A 22480-nucleotide genomic window follows, 5' to 3' on the forward strand; every position below is an offset into this window, starting at 1 on the left:
TATAATGTCATCAGAGTCTATCAATAAAATTATAGCCTACAGTTAAACATACACCATTCCTTACTGTATTGCATATACGGGGGTGAAGGGAAGCAAATTGTAGCATATCTGCTCTGGGATGCACTCCAGCAGGCTGTGTGTGTGCGTGTGTGTGTGTTTGTCGTCTTTTTCAATTGAGATCCACTGTACAGTCAGTCCTGGAAGCTACAGATGAAGAGCAGTGCCTGAGTCTTACATAGGAATGTGTCTCTTGCTCCCACCTGCTGTGAGTGAAATTGACTAGAATGGTGCCATTCTGATCAATTTCATTAAGCATCAGACAATGCACATAGACATCATGGCAGTCCCCCTCCACCTGAGCTGTAAGCTTCCATCGCAGAGGGAAAGGTATACTGCCAGAGACCAGGAGCATATTGCCAGAAAAAAAAAATTGAGAAGGCCACAGATGCTCCTGTAATGGAAGCAAATGTTAAAGCCACATTTAAAAAATAAAGGTAGAAGGTCAAAACACAAACCCTGAAGCAGAAGAGATTCAGCTATAGGAAAACAATGGTTTCAAAACTCTTGTAAATTGCAGAAGACATCTCTAGATAGTTGCCATATTCAGTCATTCTGAATCATGGAGAGATTTAACATTTCACCTTAAGTGATTTGGAGGTATCCTGCCATGTTGAATCCTTCCTCTATAATCTCTTATGTGTTCTCTTTGGAGCAACTGCCTGTGTCTACTTTTTGAAAAATTTCTGATTACACATAGACACACAGATCCGGCAAATGTGAAGGTCTAGAATTCTCTTTTACAAAAATTTCCTCCTGTCTCTGTTGTATGGTTCTTCCTGGTAGGCAGGATTTTCAGTGACTTGGTGTTCTGAATGTTACTGTGTATGATTATAAAGACAGGCTAGACAGGCTCTTGGCGGCTGCTGCTTTCCTCAGTTTACCTCAGTTTGGTGCTCACTAGCACCACCTGAGGAGTGTAGAAAGGGGAGGAGACTGTTTTGAGAATTTAAATATTTCTGACAGGAAAAATTTATGAATGTATCTGTGTTTCTTTTCTCTTTCCTTCCTCTCCTCCTTACCTTCCTCTCTTTTCCTTTTCCTTCTCTTTACCCCCTGCCCTTTTCTCCCTTCTTCTTCCCTTCTCTTCCTCTTCCCCTCCTTCTTTCCCTCCCTTCCTTCCCTCCTTTCACTGTAATACCATTTCAAGGACTAATTTACAGTAGGTTTAATTTCAATAGCACTGCTACTGGCTGTGTTGTTTACTATTTTGAATCATGACTTTTAAGGACATTCAGATCAGCAGCAGCATCATCATCTTTCAACACATACTTATTGAAGACATACTATATATGCAAGACATTGTCTCTCAACATTATTATTGTACTAATAAAAACAAAGCCTTGTTTAGCATGTACATTTAAGATATTGTTAATCATTTATTTTGAGGGGACTACACTTTGACTCATTGTTAAAGGGCTATTTTAATTTTTAATAAAAGATTCTTTGTACAGGATGTCACCATAGTGAGCTGATTGAACTTTTGGTGTGATTAAATGTTCAGTAAAACTGTGTGGCTTAAATATGGTAAATGGATCTATGTATTAGTTTGGTGCAAAAGTAATTGCGCTTTTTACCATTGCTTTCAATTGGGAAAACTGCAATTACTTTTCCACCAACCTAAACATATACATATAATTATTTTCCACTCTCTGGGCTACTTTTAATAATAGATTAAGTCCCATGAAATAGTAACTTTATCTAACTTTGATAGTTTATAGTAAATTTATAAAACAGAAAAGTAAAAGCAGAAACTCTACCACTCAGAGGAAACTACTGTTAATAATTATGGTTTCTTTTCTTTTAAGTTCAGCTTTCTTCGTTTTCCTCCATTTTATGTCTCTTTGCCATGTCTTTAATGTCACCTGGCTTTGCTGAAAATCTTCATACCTATACCTTTATGTGCCCCATAATTAAATCCTACGCCCAGGGAAGGTTATTAATGGCACTAAACCACAGATTGCTAATTGCCACAGGCCAAATGAGAATCACAACAGGCCTACAAAGAGTTTCATTTTAAAAATAAGATGCCAGTGCTTCCAAAAACTGGAAGATGTTATATTAAAAAATCTGGATTTTAGTCTTCTTTCTGAAAGGAAGATCTGGCAACTTTGGGGCCACATTCCAATCTAGTAACAAATGTTTTCATGAATAATGAGTATCCCCTGTGTGCTGGGCAAGTGCTTTCCAGTTTTCCACAGGACCCACCATTCCCTGTTACTATTCAGCAGTGAGATCCAGTTTCCACTAATCATCATGCTTGCACTGCTTTCTTTCACCTAGTCATCGTTGCTCATTTGCATAATTTTCTTTGATCCTGCAGGTATTTGAGTTTTTGTGACCCTTACTTTAATTCCATTTACAATACAATAGTCTAACCATTTCAGAAAACGAACAAAATCTAAACTATACCACTCTTCTTACATGTATGAATTTTATGAAAAGAGATATGACTAATCCAAATGAATGATTCTGAGAAGAAATCAAATAGAAGAAAATGAGAAAGACAGAAGGCATTTGAAGGACCATCCTGGGACACTTACTATAATGCCAACTTTATCTAATGCTCGTAAAGCTCAAATACTACCTCTAAGAACTTTGGAAGTGTTGAGTAATTAGTGAAGTTATAGCTAGAGGCAGCTGTATATAAAATTCACTCTCCTAACAATGGTGTGTGTGTGTGTGTGTGTGTGTGTTTGTGTTTGTGTGTTTGAAAAGTGACTCATTTCTACAACCGTGAGAACATGGCCATGTTGCCCCATTGCCCTTGGTGGTTCATTGAAGTCCACACTGTCTTTGTAAAGATGCCGTTGGGAATCACTGCAGTTTTCAGAAGTGAAGCTGAAGACTTAGTGATATTTTGTTGCCTGATAACTCAAAAGGACACTTTTGAGATGAATATCTCAGCCCAAACAAAACCAAATAAAATGCAGAGAGAAGACAGGTATATTTAAGAAAGGGCTCATGTAAAGCGTCCTGTGACAGGCAGGCAATAGGATATCCGCCTTGGTCAAGGATCGTGTTGAGCTGTCAGTTCAGGGGGAAGTGCTCAATCATGTAGTACACATTTTGTGTATTTCAACCAATTATTCAGTGGATTATAGGTTCTGATACTAAAGTTATTTGTGGAGGCTTTGTGATGGGGGCACATTGAGAAAATTGCTGGCTTTCATTGCCCCATTTCAATTAAGTAGTCTCTACATCAGCTTCCAAATCATGTGCTTTCCTCCATCTGAGAACTCTCAACAGTTGGGATTAATGTTACTATTAATGTTACATTAATGATTTGTTAAAAATCCAGAAATTCAGTGCTGACTTTCAATTAAGATAACTGAAACGTTTCAGTTTTATATGTACTTATATTATGATACAATCTTTTGTTTTTCCATGAGCAACTTGCAAGCTCATGCAATAAATTTTTAAATGTGCCTAATTATTTTATTTTTATGTTACATATTTTAAACATTTGTTTTCTACATAGAAATGTTACTGGGCCTGGTGTGTTGGCTCAGGCCTATAATCCCAGCACTCTGAAAGGCCGGGGTGGGCAGATCACTTGAGGTCAGGAATTTGAGACCAGCCTGACCAACGTGGCCAAACCCCATCTCTACTGAAAAACACAAAAATTAGCCAGGTGTGGTGGTGCACACCTAGAGTCCCAGCTACCTGGGAGACTGAGGTGGGAGAATTGCTTGAATCTGGGAGGTGGAGGTTGCAGTGAGCCGAGAGAGCATCACTGCACTGTAGCCTGGGTGACACAGTAAGACCCTGTCTAAAAAAAAAACAAAAAAGTTACCAGTATTTGTCATCCTGTTACTTAAGTAGACTTGGTTAGAATAACTAATTTGTAGCTCCTCAAAGGCAAATTTTTATGAGAGAACTAAGCACCTAAAAAAGGAAGAGCAGCTTATCAGAGGACTGAGCACTTTTTTAAAACGCGTGTAGGGTCCAGGGAAGACTTGGTTCCTGAGTAATGGAAGCCTAGAAACAGGCATTTCCTATGTTGTCTCACTTTAAATGCTTCTATGTGAAATATCATGGCTCTTCAAATTAAATCTTACATGGTAATCCCTGCCACATAAAACATTTAGGCTCCTTATATATGTAGTCTTATGCCATAGAGCTACCCTGCCAACAAGGGCCAAACCTATTAGAGATGGGAAGTACAGTAGTCAATTAAAAAGCAAAGAATGATTCTAATTACAGTAGTTAGGTCTGTGTTACAAAGCTTGATAGAGACCCCAAGATACCATCAATTGTGGCAGCTTCTTAACCCAGACTTGGGACAGGATCTGAGAATGTAGTTCAGGAAGCGCTGTCTGTGCAATATGTTGTGTGTTGATTTGTATACGTTTTCTCCTCCGTAAGAGCCTATAGCTGCCATCAGGTTTTCAAGGGTGTGACACATGGAAAAAGTCAATCACTGAATGGAATCACATTCCATCCCCAACCAGCAGCCGGCAAATTATACACTGAACAAAGCACTGCTTTGGGATTTCGAGGGGGCCATAAAGGACATGGAGACCCTGGCCGCATGCTAACGGACTCAATCGTCTGGTTAAGACCCTTGTGGGATAACTTGAGAAGGGACGAAGACTTCTCCCAGCCATTCCAGTTCCAACTCTCTTTTAGAGGCGTGACCAAGCCAAGCATTTTCTCCAAATACTTCTCAGGCCCTACTATTGCAAAAAGTAGGGAAAGGATGGCATTTGATAGCACTATTTGGCCAATCATTTATTGGAAAAAAAAAATGCCTTTAAGTATCAAGGCACTTCTCATGCTCAATATGGATCCAGTAAATTATATTTTCATTTTTTCAGAAAGTAATTTTTATATTAAAAAGTTTACTGAAGAAAGTCCAGCAAATAGTTAGGCTCCACACCCTATATGCAAAAGAAATGGTCTTGCCATATAGAAATAAACAATCTTAATATTTTGATATCTAGCAGTTCATTCAGATATGGATATATATTATCTCCATATCTTTAAAGATATATAGCTATAATTATATGATCTCAACACATGCTGCTTTAGAAACTGCCAGTTATTGTTGAACATATTGTAAAGTATTTCTAAGCCATTGAATATTTTTCAAGATCCTTGTTCAGTATCTTGAGAATATCCCATACTTTAAAGCTTATTAAAAATGCAGTAAATATCCTTTTTGGCTATATGTTTGTTTACATACTTGGTTATTTTTTCTTAAGGTTTTCTATAAGTTAGCATGGGCCTAAAGTGGACAAATTTTTAAGCCTTTGGATATGTAGTTGCTAAAGTGTTTTCTAGAAATTGTAATAATTTAGGCTCCTGGCAACCATACATGTGCTTTTGGAATCTGGATGAAAGGTGAAATAACAATGTGTATCTTAAAAAAACAGATAAGTGAGAGAAGGAGTGTGCAGTTTCTTGAGGCTGATGAACTTGTATTCTCAGTTGTAGTGTTTAAAGAGAGGGACCATTTTACTTAGTGATCTCTATTTCACAAAGGAACGTGGATAAAGTATAATGGTGTGTTCACTGGTGTCAAGTAAAGCATATGCTACGTTTGCTAGTATTCACTTGACCATAACTTAAATTTTTCATACCTAAAGATCTTTAAACTTGTCAAAGCATACTTTTTCCCTTCCAAATGTGTTGTATCAAGCTTGAAAGTCTTCAGAAGCTTTCTTCCACTTAGTTGTGCTTTCAGAAGTGTTTGAAATCACACTTAAAGAAAATTAAAAGAAAAAATGAATTTTCCCTCTAGAAAGATCATTTCAATTTGAATTCCAAAGCAATTTAGTTTGGGACTTATAGCAATTAACAGCAAATCTATCTACTCCAAATTGGAATAGGTGTTTATAAGCCTGAAAATAGGGGTGTTATTGGATATTTCATTAAGGAATTAAGTTTTCATAGCAATTATTATGAAATTTATAAGGGTGATTACAAATTAAATAAAATTTTATCAGTGACCTAATTGTCATATAAACATAATGGAAAAAAGGGAATCAGGATTTTATTCCTATAGTGGCAATATTGCACATTAGTGATAAGGACTTGAGTTATCTTGCCAAGGTTCAAATGACATCTGCAACCATCATTGGCCTTAGGTAAGTTACTTTTCCTCTCTCTGTTTGAATTTTCTTGTGGGGCAATAAGACTTCTGGGAGGACCAAGGATCCTGGTTTGCCCAGGAATGTCCTGTTTTTAGCACCTAAAATCCAGCATCCAGGGAAAGCCCTCTCTGAAACAAGAAAACTCCCAGTTTTGGGAGATGGGTATGGAAAGCTGGAGGGGAAAAAAAAAAAAAAAACTCATACAGTGCTCCCCCTGCCAGTAGTGGCTGAAAACAATGCTGTTTTTAGCATCAGTCATATCCAGCGTAGACTACTACCTTCCATAGTCACTGTTACCAGTTTTCCCCTTCATTGCTGATACTGCAACCATGAATTAGATGATGTTGAAAACACTTGGACCTTGACTGAAATATAGTAAGAATTCAAACATATTCATGTTTATCATTATATTAGGTTCCATGATGTTCTTTGATGGTGCTGTATACTGTTAAAAAAGCAGAAATAGCATGTATTCTTTCCTGTTATTCATATTATGAAAAATAGTATTGTAGTTCTTTGGAGTGGTAGAAATTCCAGCAATTGCCCTTTGCATGGTCAGTGAAATGTCCTGCCATCAAAGGGTGCCCACAGTTCCCTCTCATTTTTCCTTTCTGCAGAGATGCTCTGACCCTTTCAAATATTTAGCTGTGGACTTTCCTCTCAATGTGTGCTCACGACTCCTGTTACTGTTAATGGAAGTTACACATGTGTGCTCACCAGGATGAGAAAGCCTTTATCCCATGTCGGGCAAAGACCCATGATCCTGAATCTCTTTCTAAACTTCCGACCTGAAGAGAGCAGTGCAGGGAATTGCTGCTTTCTCACTATATTAGCTTCTTCAATTTCCTTTTAATTGGAGACTGCAACCCAGATTCTTGTAACTTCAGGGGGATGAACAATACCGATTAAGATCTGGATGCTTTCCAGGAAGTTCTCAGCTGAAAGAACATTAAACACACACACACACACACACAGTTGTGGCTATTCACAAATCACATGCAGTTGCCTAATGAGTCCATATTTGCTTCTGAGTTTTCACATTTGCCGACTGCACTGCTGAGAAAGTAAGTGAAGTGTTCACCCATCTCTGAGTGTGAACTGATTGATTTGATGTACAGGACAAATACTAGAATAGTCCAAATTGTAAACCAGTGGCACAGAACCTTCAAATACAATATTTTACCCTTGTTCAGGACATTCATTTATCCTCAAGAATTCTTTTTAATGTATAAGACTTCAATTTATGTTTAAGAACTAGTAAACTATAGCAGTTTGACAGCCATTCACACTTAATTCTGTGCATTAAACCAACAGCATTCTTTTCCACAAACATCCATTGTTAGGACAATGCTCTCAGACAGAATTTATGAGAAATGGAATTATGTTACCAAGGAGATAGCATTTACTATAATGAAGAGTAGATCCTAGAAAATGGCCCCTTTTACAGCAGCTCAGAGCAGAGCCACAAAAGCAATTGATTGGTCTTGGCATTTAGTCTTATATCAGCTGTGTCATCCATAGCTTCAGGAGTGAGAACACTAATCTAAAGTGACATTTCTGTTCTGGCGGGCTTTTCTGCCCTGATGAAAGCAATTACTTCATTCCTAAATGATAATTTGCAGGAGTTTCAACCACTTTAATTGATAATTTTTTTTTTGTTCTGAGTTCAATTGTGAAGTGATTAGCTGATTTGGTAAATAGAAATTTAAGGTGTGAAATATACAAGTTGCTCCAAGGTAAAGTGCAATTTATTGGGTGGAAAGAAATTACTTGATAAAACTGCGGTTTTTTTCCGTTATTATGGAACTGCCAGTTATATAGCTCAAAGTTCTTGGGGGAAAATGAAGAACAAAACACTTTGATTCATGAGGTTTTTGGCAGACACCAAAGCATACAATGAATAGTTTGGTCTTGCTGTGGTTTATTCAAGGGTTATTTGAATCAAGGTGAACATCAGTTGAAAAGGACTGTGCAGACCTCTCAGCGTTCTTTATTACTATTCTAATGACTCATTCTGGAATTAAATCCTCTTATTTAAAGTGTTAAGAATGAAAATGCTCATTGGCTAAAACCAATTAATTTAATTATTAAGTTCAAACATACACAAGGCATTTTCTGAAGATGAGGGAAGGCATTCAGTTGAATGGCTTTAATTACTCTTTTGATCTATTTCACCACAAGTCAAATGGGTCAGGATTATCCCATCAGAATATATCTTAGTTTAAAAACTGTAAGTATACATCTTGATTTTGATACTTTATCAAATGTTAGCAGTTGCAGATGTTTTTTGACATATTTTTTAAGCAATCAATTTCATATTTTCCTACATGTGAAAAAATAATGGTCATTTCACATGTTAAATGAGAAAAATAAAGCAAGAATGAAGGTCAAACTGATTTAGCACATCAAACAGTCTTTGTCAGCCAAGCTTAATATATCCTGAGTTTGTGGAACAAATGAAATTTTGCTGCTATGTTACACTTTGCTTCCAAACAACCATTACAACTGGTTTTATATATTGTGTGAGCATCAGACCATCAAACAGTGCATCTTTACTGACGTGTTTCTGTAGTGATGATCTACAGCAGCAATCTGCCATTTATATAAGGGCAAAATGTGCATCTATATTTAGTTGTGAAATTGGCCTATTATACTCTTGATGTTTACAGAGGCTAACATAAATTAATGATGACAGCTATGAGCAGCGCATTAGTTAAGCAGCAGAGTTCTTACCTTGAACTTGAAGGTTCCACTTTTAACTTCCAGTGTATACTATCCAGCTTTCTTTACACATTAAAGAAGATTTCTGAAATTATTATCTTTTTTGGAGAGCATTAAACTACTTCAATTTGTGAGCTTTGTTGTGCATATCCTACCAGATAATAGTTGTTTGTGCATTTCTCAATTACATTACCATTACCTTGTAAGAAAGTTGATATTTACAACCATGCCAAAAGAAATATTCTTGGAAGAATTTTTTTCCTTTGAAGTAGGCTGATTTGATTGACTTTGAGCTCTATGTAATGTCATTGTGGGGTGGGCTGTTCTACTAAAAGTAATGAAGAAAGAGCAAGCATTGCTTATAGAATCTTTACTGTACTTTTTCCCTGGGAAGGCTCCTCATTCGGCTCATGTCAGGGCAAGTGTAGGTACTGGAGTAACTATAGATTTCACCGTTAACTACGACCAGAGAGCTGACAAGTATGCAGGTGTTCAAAGGTTCATGAGTTAAAATGCTGAAGCCTTTGATGAATTTTTGATGGCTGCATTTTTAATACAGGTCGACCTTCTTCCTTTGAGGCTGCATGCCAGATTAATTGATAAATAGTAGAAGTCTGTAGTGCTGGGTTCTCCTAAGCAAAACAAGTAGGAAAATCCATAAAAACCTGTCTGTCTGGCTCCTTAGAAGTACTTTAAAAAGGTAAAATTTAAAATGGTTTTGACCCTGCTTCTCCTTTACCCTATAGTTAGATAACTAAAACCTGCCATGTCCTTTTATAAAGACTAGATATTATATTCTAAAAGTTTACGTGAAGGTGTTTTGTGTTCAAACTACAGCTTGGAGAAGGATTTTTACGTAGAGATAGTGTGGATCTGTCAAGAACGTCAGTATCTGAACCTCCTTCATAAAAATAAATTATTTAAAAGTTGTTAAAATATGGCTAATAAATCACTGAAGAGGAAGAAACATTTGGTTAAGTTGGCTTCTATACTCTGTGGCTACCTATTTTTAATATTTGTTATCCTCTGTGGATGTACAGCTGTGTGATTTCCATAATCATTATAACCATCTCTGTGAAGTGGGAAACCGAAGTAATCAATTTTTCAAAGCTAGATTTGATCAACCACAAAGGATAACTTACCTCTTTTAATTAAATAAGTCATCAAGTCCAAAGCTATCTGTTTTTCCCACTGTGGACAAGTGGCCCAGTAAACAATTGACCTCTTACCAGTTTCATGGTAGATTCACAAAGATTGCAAATTCTGAGTCAGTTTCATAATATTGGCTTTTTAATAGCATTAGCACTCTTTTTAAAAAATTTTTTGGGGATATATTTTGCTGGCTTCTAGCTTGAAAAGAATTTCATGATTTGACCTTGTCCCCAAAAATAGAGGTTGAGGAGGCAGCTGCTGTGCAGCTTCCTCAGTTCCGGGCACCACTTGTCCTGGGTGAGCTCTCCATGGTCCTGGATCTGGGGCTTTGCCTGATTTTCAAGAGAACTTTTAGGTTTGTGATCTTTTGACAGCTATTTTGAAAGATCATCTTGTCTAGGAGTACACATATACTCCTGATTAATAATTATAATTGCCATTTAAAAGCCTTCCATAAGCATTTTCACAATCTTCCTGAGTAATCTGTTCTTGTAACAGCTGTTTAGATGTTCATTTTATAATATAAACAAAATTGCTTGTCCTGCAATTGAATGTCACCTTTTATGTTATTATACTAAAAAAATGGCTCCTTATTACCCTGCACAAAAAATTTTATAAATCTTTAAGCATCCCCTAATTAAATATATTTTTTATTTGAACAACTCATTAAGTACACTTATGGTATACAATGAGTAGACCATAGACAAAATGAGGACTATAATAAAAGGAAAAATGCATTATGTCAGAACCAAGGAATAGAAATGAGTGAGAAGAGAGTGCACATTATTAATGGGCGTTGCAGGCCTTAGAAGGAAAGAACAACCAATGTGAAGTGAGCTTAGGTTTCCATTTAACATGTCTTATACAGCATTACTATGTGTCAGGCATCATTGTAAAGATCTTATTAAAAAAAGAATCGTTTAACTTAATTCTAACAACAACCTTATAGAGTATTATCCCATTTGACAGATGAGAAAAAGTGAGGCAGTAGAAGTCACCTCAAATGTACATGATTAGTAAATAACAAAACCAGGATTTATACCCAGGCTGGCTAGCTTCACAATCCATTCTCTTATAAGAAGAAATTATAGACATTAGGCTGGGCGTGTTGGCTCACATCTGTAATCCTAGCAATTTGGGAGGCCAAGGTGGGCAGATCACTTGAGGTCAGGAGTTTGAGACCAGCCTGGCCAACATGAAAAATTAGGTGAGCGTGGTGGTGCATGCCTGTAGTCCCAGCTACTTGGGAGGCTGAGGCAGGAGAATCACTTGAACCTGGGAGGCGGAGGTTGCAGTGAGCCAAGATTGCACCACTGCACTCCAACCTGCGTGATAGAGTGGGACTCCATCTCAAAAAAAATCCAGAATGATAGACATTAGATTATTAGCCTTTTGAGAATCTGAAAATCATTTACTATTTCTCCTATCTATCTACCTATTTATATGCACACACAATATTGCATATAATATCCACATACACACATACATCTATGTGTGTTTTGAAATTATTGATGTTGTTTTTGTTGGTGGCAATAATGTTTTGTGAGGATAATGTAGTCATCAAAAGGAGTTGAAATTTTCATTTGCTGAGGATTCATGAAGAATCTGTTTTCTGCTATTCATAATCTAAGTGCAAGAACATTAGAGCAATGGGAAGTTTAGGCCCAGGGAGTAACTATTTGGCTCTGAAGTTTAATCAGATTTTAGATGGCAGAGATTGGCACTGTAACATTTTACTCATGTACAACTAATCTATTCCATCTTTAGTACTCTAGACATAACAACCACAATACTTTTGTTTAGAACAAAACGTGCACATACAAAGTTTATTTTGGGTTTTAATATAGTTCTTAATCCAGTTTGAGGATTGCTTATAACTAGGCCCTACTTTACAAAAACAAGTGAAAGATTAATGCACAATCTGAGTGTCATTGTCTTAAGGTTTTTGTCTTCATCTGTTACACCAGCATCTCGACAACCTTTATAATCCTTTGGCTGTGCTTTATTGCTGTTGCCCACAGAACCAATTACTGCTTATTACAGACACAGTGATATCACTCTGAAAGTCTTCTAAACTATGGTCCCTGCATAATGATGCGATGTGGGAGTCGTGGAAATCCTTTGTTATTAAGATTACTGCCAAGAAGATTACTTTAATAGGGGGACACTGTGTGCGTTAGAGTTAAAAAAAAAAAAAAAAGAATAAGACAAGGTGGAGAAGAGAAAACAAGGAGGTAGGATAGGAATTGATAAAGTAAATTCTGACCGGTGCTATTTTAGAAAAGTAGTACAACATCAGAAAACATGTTAGGCAAGGCATCCAAAGGCATTAGTGTCTGCTTACTCCCCTTCCCTGAATGGACAGAGAAAAGCCATCTCCCTAATAGATACCCTTCATAGCCTATTGAGTTGATACCTGTGATCTTGTGCTTTGTCTCCCATATGAAGATGAATTTTTTCCTTAGATGATTGATAAGCCTATAAATTAATTTCGATTTCAGAATAATTGCTTAATCCTCTACTTTCCTTCAGTTGAATAAATTCCAGATGTAAATATTATGGTGTATTACGTAGGTAACAAATAAATACATTTGTGATCATTCTGAGTGACATGAATAAAGGAAAATTACATGTGAAGCTCCTTTTGTAATTGTCTGTCCAAACTGTTACCAAATTGTAAAATTAGTCCCTGATCCATGTTTGACCATGACATGTTTTATTTCGCTTGCATGACTTTTTAAAGCTTTAATTTGTTAAAATACCAAAATTGGGAAATGTCATATACAAGTTCAGATGTTGTCCTCTAGAAGTGGTGACACCAGGTGTGACTTTCCCCAAAGCGGCATCGGCTCAAACTGTGCTACCCCTTGGCCAGAGTTGTCCTTCAGTTCCTCCCAGTCCCTACCAGTCCTCTTCACTCACTGGCATTCCCTGCCTGAACCCTGAAAGCCCTTGAGTTCGTAACCCCTGCTCTAGAGCCCCATCATAGTCACTTACTGAACCAAAAAAAAAGTTGTAAGTTTAGCCCACCTTCTGGAGTAGTATTTAAGTGCAAGAACACAAAAAGAATAAAGCACCGAACTTGAACCACTGCTCCTTCCCCTATGTACAAGTGTTAGGGAAAATATGTCCAGAGGCATAGTTTCTTTTGGCACAGCTGACTTAAATGTTGATAGATAAATTACTTTTATTCTGTAAAGGGAGGAATGTGAACTATTCTTGTATCCTAAGGTGTTAACCTGGATCCTAGTTGTGCTTACACTTCGTCAGATTCTAAGACATCTCTCACTTATGTAGCTTTCAACCAGCTAAAATTGAGCACTTGTAGAATTGAGTGGAGGTTGGCCCAGTTATTGGGAAATAAGTGATAAAACATGTCTTTTCCTTGTAAATTAGTAATGTTTCTGCCTGACTTTACCGCTTGAGATGTATCAAGGGACACAGATTTTGTCACCTGAGACTGCTGCTACTCTGAAGATGATAACATTAACTTGTCTAATTCTGTGAAAGACATTTGTTAGCTAATGTAGACTATTTTATTAATAGAGCAAACATAAAACTGGTTGGGTATTAGCCTAGCAAGGATCTGACCAGAGCATTATGGCATTACTTAGATTACATAGATATTCAGTAAGATATTTCAGGTGTGATTTCTGCAGTAAAATACAATGTTTCCACCAGGAAACAATGTCAGGAATCCTATAATGTAATAGGGAATATTATTCTCCATAGTATATTAAAAGAGAATGGAGCCTCACTGCTGAGTCAATTTTGATCTCTTCCTATGGTCTTCCTTCCTTCCTTGTTTCTCTGTTTCTTATTATTTCATAATGGAAAAAAAAAAGAATGCTAGACTCAAATATTTACATTGCTTTCAGAATTCAATCAAATGCATACATAAGAATGATTTTAATGGTACCTTGATACTGAAAATACTATCTAGCTACTTATCATTGGGGTCTGATTTTTTAATGTATTTCTCATCAGACACAAAGCAGAGCAATTCAGAGCAGGTGGAATTCTCCTGTCAGATGCTCACACACAACTTCAGTTGTGCCAGATTCTGCCCTCAGCAATGTGAGCAAACTTCAAACAGAAATGCACATGAATAGTTGAAGGAAAATGCTGGATCCCACCTGTTGCCTCTTCTGGGAAGTAATATGTCTATAATGTTTATGAATTTTAATAACCCATACAGAGCTTTATCTTTCAACATTAAATTTATATTATCCTAAAGTTTGACTTCTTTGGGCAATATATTTTATTCTCTAGTATCTTAGAAAATCTATCTACTAATGTATGTCCATTAATAAAGAAGTATTCTCTTATCCAGCAGTTATCAGCACATTTATGAAATTACATTGAAATCTTCATTTTAAATATGATGTTTTCTTCATCTAACTGAATGTGCTGTGATCTTTATTGAGGGCTGGAAGCATATTGGTTGATTCTGACAAGGTGAACTGTATTTGTGTTTATCTTCTGCTCCCCAAGATTATAATTGAAACGAATTTTTCAAAATAGTTCCTTTTGATTAAGATCCCATACTGATGAAAGTTAAGTGAACAAAAGTATTAGTTTGAAATAGATACATGAATGTAAGCCCAATTTATAAATTGCTTATAGTTGATAATATCAAGCCACACCTGTAAACCTTCTGTTAGGTCTTAGGAACAATAATTACATCTTAATGCATGGACAATTTGAGGAAAAAAACCTTAACAGGTAAAACACAGTTTTTACTCATTGGACTTGAGTTTGCAAAATGTAAGGCCAGAGTTAGAGTTTATGGCTTTCGTGGACATTTTCTGGAACTTATTTTACTGTCACTCTCTAATTTTGAAATAGTTTTTGGTAGAATTTTGGTGGGAAAAAAGGAAATAGAAAGAAGGCAGTATTTGAGTGATGACAAAGTCACATATTCTAAACCACACTTTCTCACTCCTTTGATTTCAGTTTACAAGCATTGAGAAAGGAGAAATCCCGAGATGCTGCTCGCTCCCGCCGGGGAAAAGAAAACTTTGAGTTCTATGAATTGGCCAAGTTGTTGCCTCTTCCTGCAGCCATTACCAGCCAGCTTGACAAGGCATCCATCATTCGACTTACAATTAGCTATCTGAAAATGAGGGACTTTGCTAACCAGGGGGACCCTCCGTGGAACTTGCGAATGGAAGGCCCTCCACCTAACACATCAGTAAAAGGTAAGTTTTAGGCCACTGTTCAGTCTGAATATGATGGTCTGTAGGGGTCTGTAAGATGAAATGTTTACCATCATCCTTTCTTCTTTTCCTGCATATCAAATCCTTTAAAGGGATACAAATGTGGAAATCTGAACTCTGCATGAGAAAGACACCATGTGAAGGTGAAATAAACCTCTTATTTTTCTATTTTATTTTCAAAAGTCTATCAGCCTAAAATTCTATCACTTTATATAAGATTTCAGAGAAATGAAAATGAAATGACACATTAAAATGCTTCTTGGGTTTAATTTGTGTTTTACAATTACATACAAATTCTTCATGAGTGGAGTATGGACATATTTGTTAAAGCACAGAGCTGACATTTTCTGCCTTAAGTAATGAAAGAAAGGCAGGGAGCAGAGCTCTTCCATCTTTAGCAGGCATTTTAGGTTAAAGATTTTATTGACCAACAAAAATCAATCTATGTATTAGTGTTTCAAGTTTCCCTATATACATATGACCTAAAAGTTATAAACATATTTTTTATTCTAATCCTTGATGTAGTTACTCTTACAACTTAGTATCTTTAAATGTTAGGTGATTTTCACTCCGATGCCTAAGACAGTATTTTCCTGTGTGTTCCTGAAATTCCTAATAATTTATGGCATTTAAATATACATGCATATATTTATTGATGTATATGTGGTGTTGGCCATTGGTTTTCTATCTTTAAGGGTGTTCTATTCAAGGTGTATGGCCTAAAGAATCTGCCAGATTCTCATGTTCGCATTCTGTATCTAGACACTTGATAGAATTAAATAAAACTGGGCATTTGGAGGAGTTGCAGGCAACTTCCTCTGGGGAAGAATTAGCTTCTTTTGTTATATCTTGCCAACTACCTTTGGAAAAGTCCCTGTACTCTTGGCTATAACAGGAAAGGGTACTAGTGGGGAGCTGTAATCTTTTGTAGGATTCAGATTGAAATGAAGGGTCAAAAGCAGTTGTTATTTACGATTTTGTGGTAAGAGCTGTGATCATATATGTGTCCGTGAGAGTGTAAACTTGTTACTTGGGGATTGTGTTATGCATATTAGAGGTGGAAAATGATAATTTTAATTGTAACAGGTTATGTTTTTCTAGAGCAACAGTTGGCAAACATTTTCTGTAAAGGGCCATGTAGTAAATATTTTAGGCTTAACGGGCTACTCAATTCTGCTGTTGTAGCACAAAATTAGCCATAGACACTATGTAAACAAAACAATGTGACTGTGTTAAAACTATATTTACAAAATAGGCAGCAGCCACAAAATTAGTTCCATAGGCTATATATAGTTTGCAGACCACTTTCTAGAGTGTAAGAATGACACTTAAAGATTGAGGAGAACACACAACAGAGGTACCTCTCAAGGACAGGATGTCAGTCAAAGGTAGCCCAGGAAAAATAAAGCAAGGCACATTCGATCTGTCCTTTTACATCCCTTCTGCCCTTGGGCTTTTAGATACCAATTCAGTAACACACTAATTCATGTTCTAGATTGTATTAGTCTGTTTTCACATTGCTATAAAAAACTGCCCGAGACTGGATAATATATAAACAAAAAGGTACAATTGACTCACAGTTCCACATAGCTGGGGAGGCCTCAGGAAAGTTACAATTATGGCGGAAGGCGAGGGGGAAGCAAGGAGCCATAGCAGCAGGTGAGAGAGAGAAAGAGACAGCAAAGGGGGAAGTGCCACTTTTAAACCATCAGATCTCGTGAGAACTCACTATCACGAGACAGCATAGGGAAACGACCCCTATGATCCAATCACCTCCCAGAAGGTCCCTCTCCTGACACGTGGGATTATTAATGCAATTAGAGACAAGATTTGGGTGGGGACTTAGAGCCAAACCATATTATAGATACTAGTACCAAATTTTTCCAAGCTAAATGTATAAATATAATTTTAGTAAATATACATTAGACACATTTTTTTCACTCTAGTTTGAGGCACAGGCTATCTTTATTCCAAATCATACAAGATGAAAGGATGAGGGTAACAGGTTAGGAACCATACCATGTGAAAAATATGTAATAATTATTCAATTATATAAGTTCAAAAATATATTATTCAAATGAAATAATGGAATGGACCTGTATTTATTTAACATAACTCAGCAAATTTTTATTTGTTTATTTTCATTGTTAAAGGTGTTTGTAGTCAATAGGCTTTCTTGGCAGTAATGGCTACCAAAGTAGAAAAATGTGATGCTTCTGTTGTTTGTCCATTTGTCTATGATGTAATAGTCTAGCTTACTTCCAGAATCATGGCCTTTTAGGCATGCAAATGTATAGATCACATGTAATTATTCCCTCCTTTTATGAGGGATAGTTAGATGAAGCAAGTGTAAAGTGGAAACGTCTTTGCAATTCAGTGTTAGCATATCTAAGGCAAGAATCCACTTTTCTTGCCTTTCTGTCTGGTATTCTATCACTTCTTGTCATCCCTACAGATAATACTTGTTTTATATCACCATCATCAAATATTTTAGGTGAGAATTTTCTCAGCTTCAGACTGTTATAATACTTCATTTTTATTTTGTGGCCTTCAATTCAACTCTTTAACTTATTATTATGATTAAGATGTATAAAAAGAAGATAAAACGTGGTTGTTGCCCCCACGTTGTTGCAGTTTCTGGAATGGCATGGTAGTGTCACTGAGAGAAAACAGGGTAGTGGAGATGTGTGGTTAGAAACCTGGAAGGAGATAACGGATTTTATTATATTTAAAATTCCATCCAGATGATGGCAGAGCATCTAAGTTGGTACATGTACACTTTCACTATTAGTAAACTGGTGATAGGTTAGAAATGAAGATGTAAACATAGTGACTCCCTACTGTCTACCCTGGCTCTCAAAAGTAGCTAGAAATATAAGGAGCACTTTCTATAAACTGGTTCTATTATAAAATATATGTACATTTTATTGCTTTACTCTAATTCTTTAATGCAAAACTGCTATTCATTCTGATCAAACATTCATGAAACAATAACATCAAAAGAAATTCATTTTAATTTATTAAGGTCTTCTATGTTGTGCCCTTGAAGACATTCATATGGATAAACAAGCTTATATAAATAGCCTGCAGCATCATGTGAAGTGCAGTTCATAATCCAACAATAAAACGATAGACATTATACTTCATGCTTCTCCAAGCAGTCTCTTGAATAAACCTAAAGGCATTTGGAAATTTGTATGAAAAGTACTTACATTGTCGTGGCAGCATTTTTTTAATGTGACGAGTTGATCATGTTAATAATTAAATTTCAAAGCTTAAATTTAAATTTGTCCCACACAACTGTATAGAAATTTAATCACTTTAATTTATGGCTTCAGAAAGGTCCTTTACTGTGCCCTGTGCAGTATTCATCACATCTTTTCTTAACAGTCTATAAAGGTTGATGAGTTTGTTTTGTGATTCCCATTGTATACAGATTATTACAAGTTATGCTTGCAGAAAGAACACTCAGGTGACAGTATGTAATATGTCCCAAGTCAATTACTTCATGGAAATGATATGTTAAGCAATTGGAAGGTAACTGATAGTATTTTCCATTATTTTAGAAATATCTGTATTGTTATAATACAGATCAAATCTACAATGAACATTATGCATTATTCAAGAAATGACCAGGCATTCTCAGCAGTGTTTCAGCTAAATAACTGATGATTGTAACCTTTAAAGAAATCTCATTGTGGTGACTGTTGGTAAATCACTTCTCCATTCATAGTAATCTGTATTTAGAGGCTATCTAGAAACCATTATATCTTTTATTAATCTTTAAAGCAATAGCCACTGATTTGACATTTGCTAAAACTAGATAAATTTTCTGTCTTTCTAATATCACAGACTTCAGTCAATTTTAAGAGTCTGTCGTCTGCTGCAACTCTATTAATCTAGGAATATTTACCATTGCAATCATAAGTTTTATTTCAATTTAAATGTGGCAGCTTTTAAACAACAATTTGCCTATGTGTGTGACAGGCAACAATGCTAAAATATGTAAAGTATAAGAAATTCTTAGTCTTTGGAAAGGAACAGTTGAAAAATATGCAAGATAACTGGTGATTAAAATTGACTGAACACATTAGGGAAGAACTTCACTGTTTTCATAGAATTTCCATTCACTATTTTGGGCATCTATTGTGAATTAAGTAGATGTTTCTGAGAGGAGAGACTTGCAGGCCTGTATCTAAGCAGCATATTAGCTCTCCCTAGCCAAAGACTAGACTCTTACTAAAGCAATGATGTTAAATGGATTTATTTTAAATCATAGTGTAGTGTAACTGAGTATAGGTCATACTCACAGTGACACTAAACTACTGCTATAATGTTGTCCCCCAAAATTAGATAGCATTTTATAAAATGGATTCTGTTTCAATAGACAGGTAGAGATTCCAAGACTGAGTGATAGGTCATCTTGGTCTAAGCAGTTCAGGGGTTTTCCTGTTCCTGTTCTGGCATTTTCCTGTGTACTGACATACATTTACTTCTACCAAGTGACATTCATGCTTTGGGGCAAGGGTCATATTCCTCATTACTAAAAAACCATGTGAGATGAAAGTTTGTAGAATCAGTACGTGGCCATGTACACCCGGCCTATGACATTCTTTTGTCTTTTTACATGGGTAAGAGGAAGAACCCAGTCTGTGCACCTTAGCTTCTAGCAGGAGCCTCCCATAGGGCTAGATGAGTAGGGCAAAGATGGTAACTCAGTTCTTGCTTGAATCCTCTTCCTACCTCCATCATCCTCAGCAGACTGAGGAACAGACTCCCTGCTCTGATCTCTACTTACGTTTGTCCCAATCCATAGTAGGTGGTGGTACCCAATGGAAACAGAACCATTCAGAAGCTGAGCTGCCACTGTTCATTGTTGTTTATTTTGGGAGTGAGTGCCAGGTTTTACTAGGACGTGGAAGTGTGATGTAGTTGCCTTTACTTAGGTATGCTTCCAGGAAGTCTTTTTAATTATATGCTGTTATACTTTTGTATCTTTCTAATGAAGTTATGACTTCTGAAAGGAGCTCATTTAAGAAATAACCTTTTACGTTATTTTATTTTACATCATGATAAGACAAGCAATGTTTATATCACCACATTTCCCCAGAACTATTGTCTTTGACACTGGGCAGGAAGGGCTTTCTGACAATTGCAGGCTAAATAATAAGAGAGTATGTCTCTGAGACTCTAATTCTTTGGAGTTTTACACTTTTTCATGAAAAGCTTTGATGACTACAAAGGTGAACTCTTTATCATTGAATTATTATCTAACTCAGCATGAAAAATATTATATATAACATTGCTGGTATCTTGCCGCATGCCACTGTTCAAGAGTTGGGCTTGTCACTATTGTTTTCAGAGCATCTGCTACAATGGAGCATTCGGGATTACCCTCAGCTCCAGACAGTGACTTGAAGAAAGCATATTTTTGAGAGTGATGGCTGAGAATATGTGAATATTCAGGTGTCCTACTCAGCTATTGCCAGAGAACAAGCAATCACAACATCTAAGTGGCACACAACAACAAGCTTTTACTCATGGAGCTGTGGTTAGGCTGGGAGTTGGCAAGTCTAGACTGGGCTCAGCGGGTCCCTCTGCTTTGGGCCACAGCTCTGGCTGGGCTTGGCTCCTTGCTAGGGGTTCAGCCTAGCTCTGTCCCATGTTAGAAGGCAGCAGCTATTTGGAAGTAGCTCTTTTGTGGTGATGGAGGCAAAGCTGTAAGAAGGGTGAACAAAAACATGCAACGTCTCTAAATGGTGTGACTCAAAACTGTCATGGGGTCATTTCTGTTCAGTTGTTGGGTCAGAGCAGATTGTGTCGCACAGACCAAAGTCAAGGTACAGGGAAGCACATTGCACCTCTATTGGGAGATACTGCAAAGAAACGTCGCCAATTTCACAGATAAAAGATGAAAAACATGAATCTGTAACTTAATTTACCTTATCCAGAGTAGTACTTGTGTATTGTTTTAATCTGTAGTTTTTGTTTGCCCAAAATGAGAAGTGGGCTAGGCATGGTGGCTCATGCCTATAATCCCAGCACTTTCGGAAGCTGAGATGAGAGGACTCCTCCAGCCCAGGAGTTTGAGGTTATAGTGAGCTAGGATTGCACCGCTGCCCAGAGGGAGAGCTTGTCTCTAAAAATTTTTTAAAAGGAGAAGTAGAGGCCAGGCGTGATGGCTCACACCTGTAATCCCAGCACTTTGGGAGGCCGAGGTAGGAGATTGAGACCATCCTGGCTAACATGGTGAAACCCTGTCTCTACTAAACAAACAAACAAACAAACAAAAAAACCAAGAATACAAAAAATTAGCCAGGCGTGGTGGTGGGTGCCTGTAGTCCCAGCTACTCGGTATGCTGAGGCAGGAGAATGGCGTGAACCCAGAGGCGGAGCTTGCACTGAGCTGAGATTGTGCCACTGCACTCCAGCCTGGGCAACAGAGCGAGACTCCAGCTCAAAAAATAAATAAATAAATAAATAAATAAAATTTTAAAAAGTTTTTAAAAATGAGAAGTAGAAATGAGGAATTTTTTGTGGAGACTTTGGAAATGTGGGCAAAAGAGTGCAAATGTGCTCTTTTGCATTCTACATCAAGATTAATCAATGTCTATCGCCACTATTATCTCATTTTTCTCCAGCAACACTGAGTGGTAAAACCCCTCAATTTGTGCCTTTGAGTATGTCATCATCTGACTGAATTGCTCTTTTCCTTTGTAGGGGCAAAAGCATAATAACTTTTCCTCACCCATCACAAGGGTTATGGCCGAAACTTCCATAACAAAAGACAGGTTATCAAGAAAAAATTTATTTAATCAAAATTTTACATGATGTGGGAGCTTTCAGAAATGAAGACCCAGAGACCCAGGGAGAAGTACATATTCTTATGCTTAGGTTCGATGAAGAATGGACAGCTGTATAGAAATATGACTGGACAAAAAAGGCATGACCTAAAGATAATAACTTGAGGGGAATTCCAACAGGTCCTGTTTGTTCAGATTTTTCTTGGCCTCTCTGTGTAGCATTCCTTCCTCTAGGTACAGGGCCCGACACCCGTCATGTAAGGGTCTTCGAGGGGAGAGGAGAGGGTCAGATAGTCTTCCTAGATTTTATGGCTTGCTTTAGGGGGAGAGAAGTTCTATTGTGCATCATGCACCTTGGGGAAGAAATAGGGGAAGGAGAAAGGAGGGAAAAAGAAGGTCAGAGAGAATATCTTTTTATACCCTTCCAGTC

At 36.9% G+C, this 22480-nt stretch overlaps 1 protein-coding gene across 1 annotated transcript in view; it reads left to right on the forward strand.

Annotated features, from left to right (window-relative positions):
- Positions 1-22480, forward strand: part of NPAS3 (neuronal PAS domain protein 3) — a gene marked incomplete at its 5' end in the record, with an annotated part of 867539 nt that overhangs the window by 255670 nt on the left and 589389 nt on the right. Inside the window, one exon of the mRNA XM_011941876.1 lies at positions 14985-15229. Within this exon, the coding sequence (XP_011797266.1) occupies positions 14985-15229 (245 nt within the window). The remainder of the gene's footprint in view (positions 1-14984; positions 15230-22480) is intronic.

Source organism: Colobus angolensis, unplaced genomic scaffold (assembly GCF_000951035.1).
Source record: "Colobus angolensis palliatus isolate OR3802 unplaced genomic scaffold, Cang.pa_1.0 Scaffold202, whole genome shotgun sequence".
Taxonomy (NCBI): domain Eukaryota; kingdom Metazoa; phylum Chordata; class Mammalia; order Primates; family Cercopithecidae; genus Colobus; species Colobus angolensis.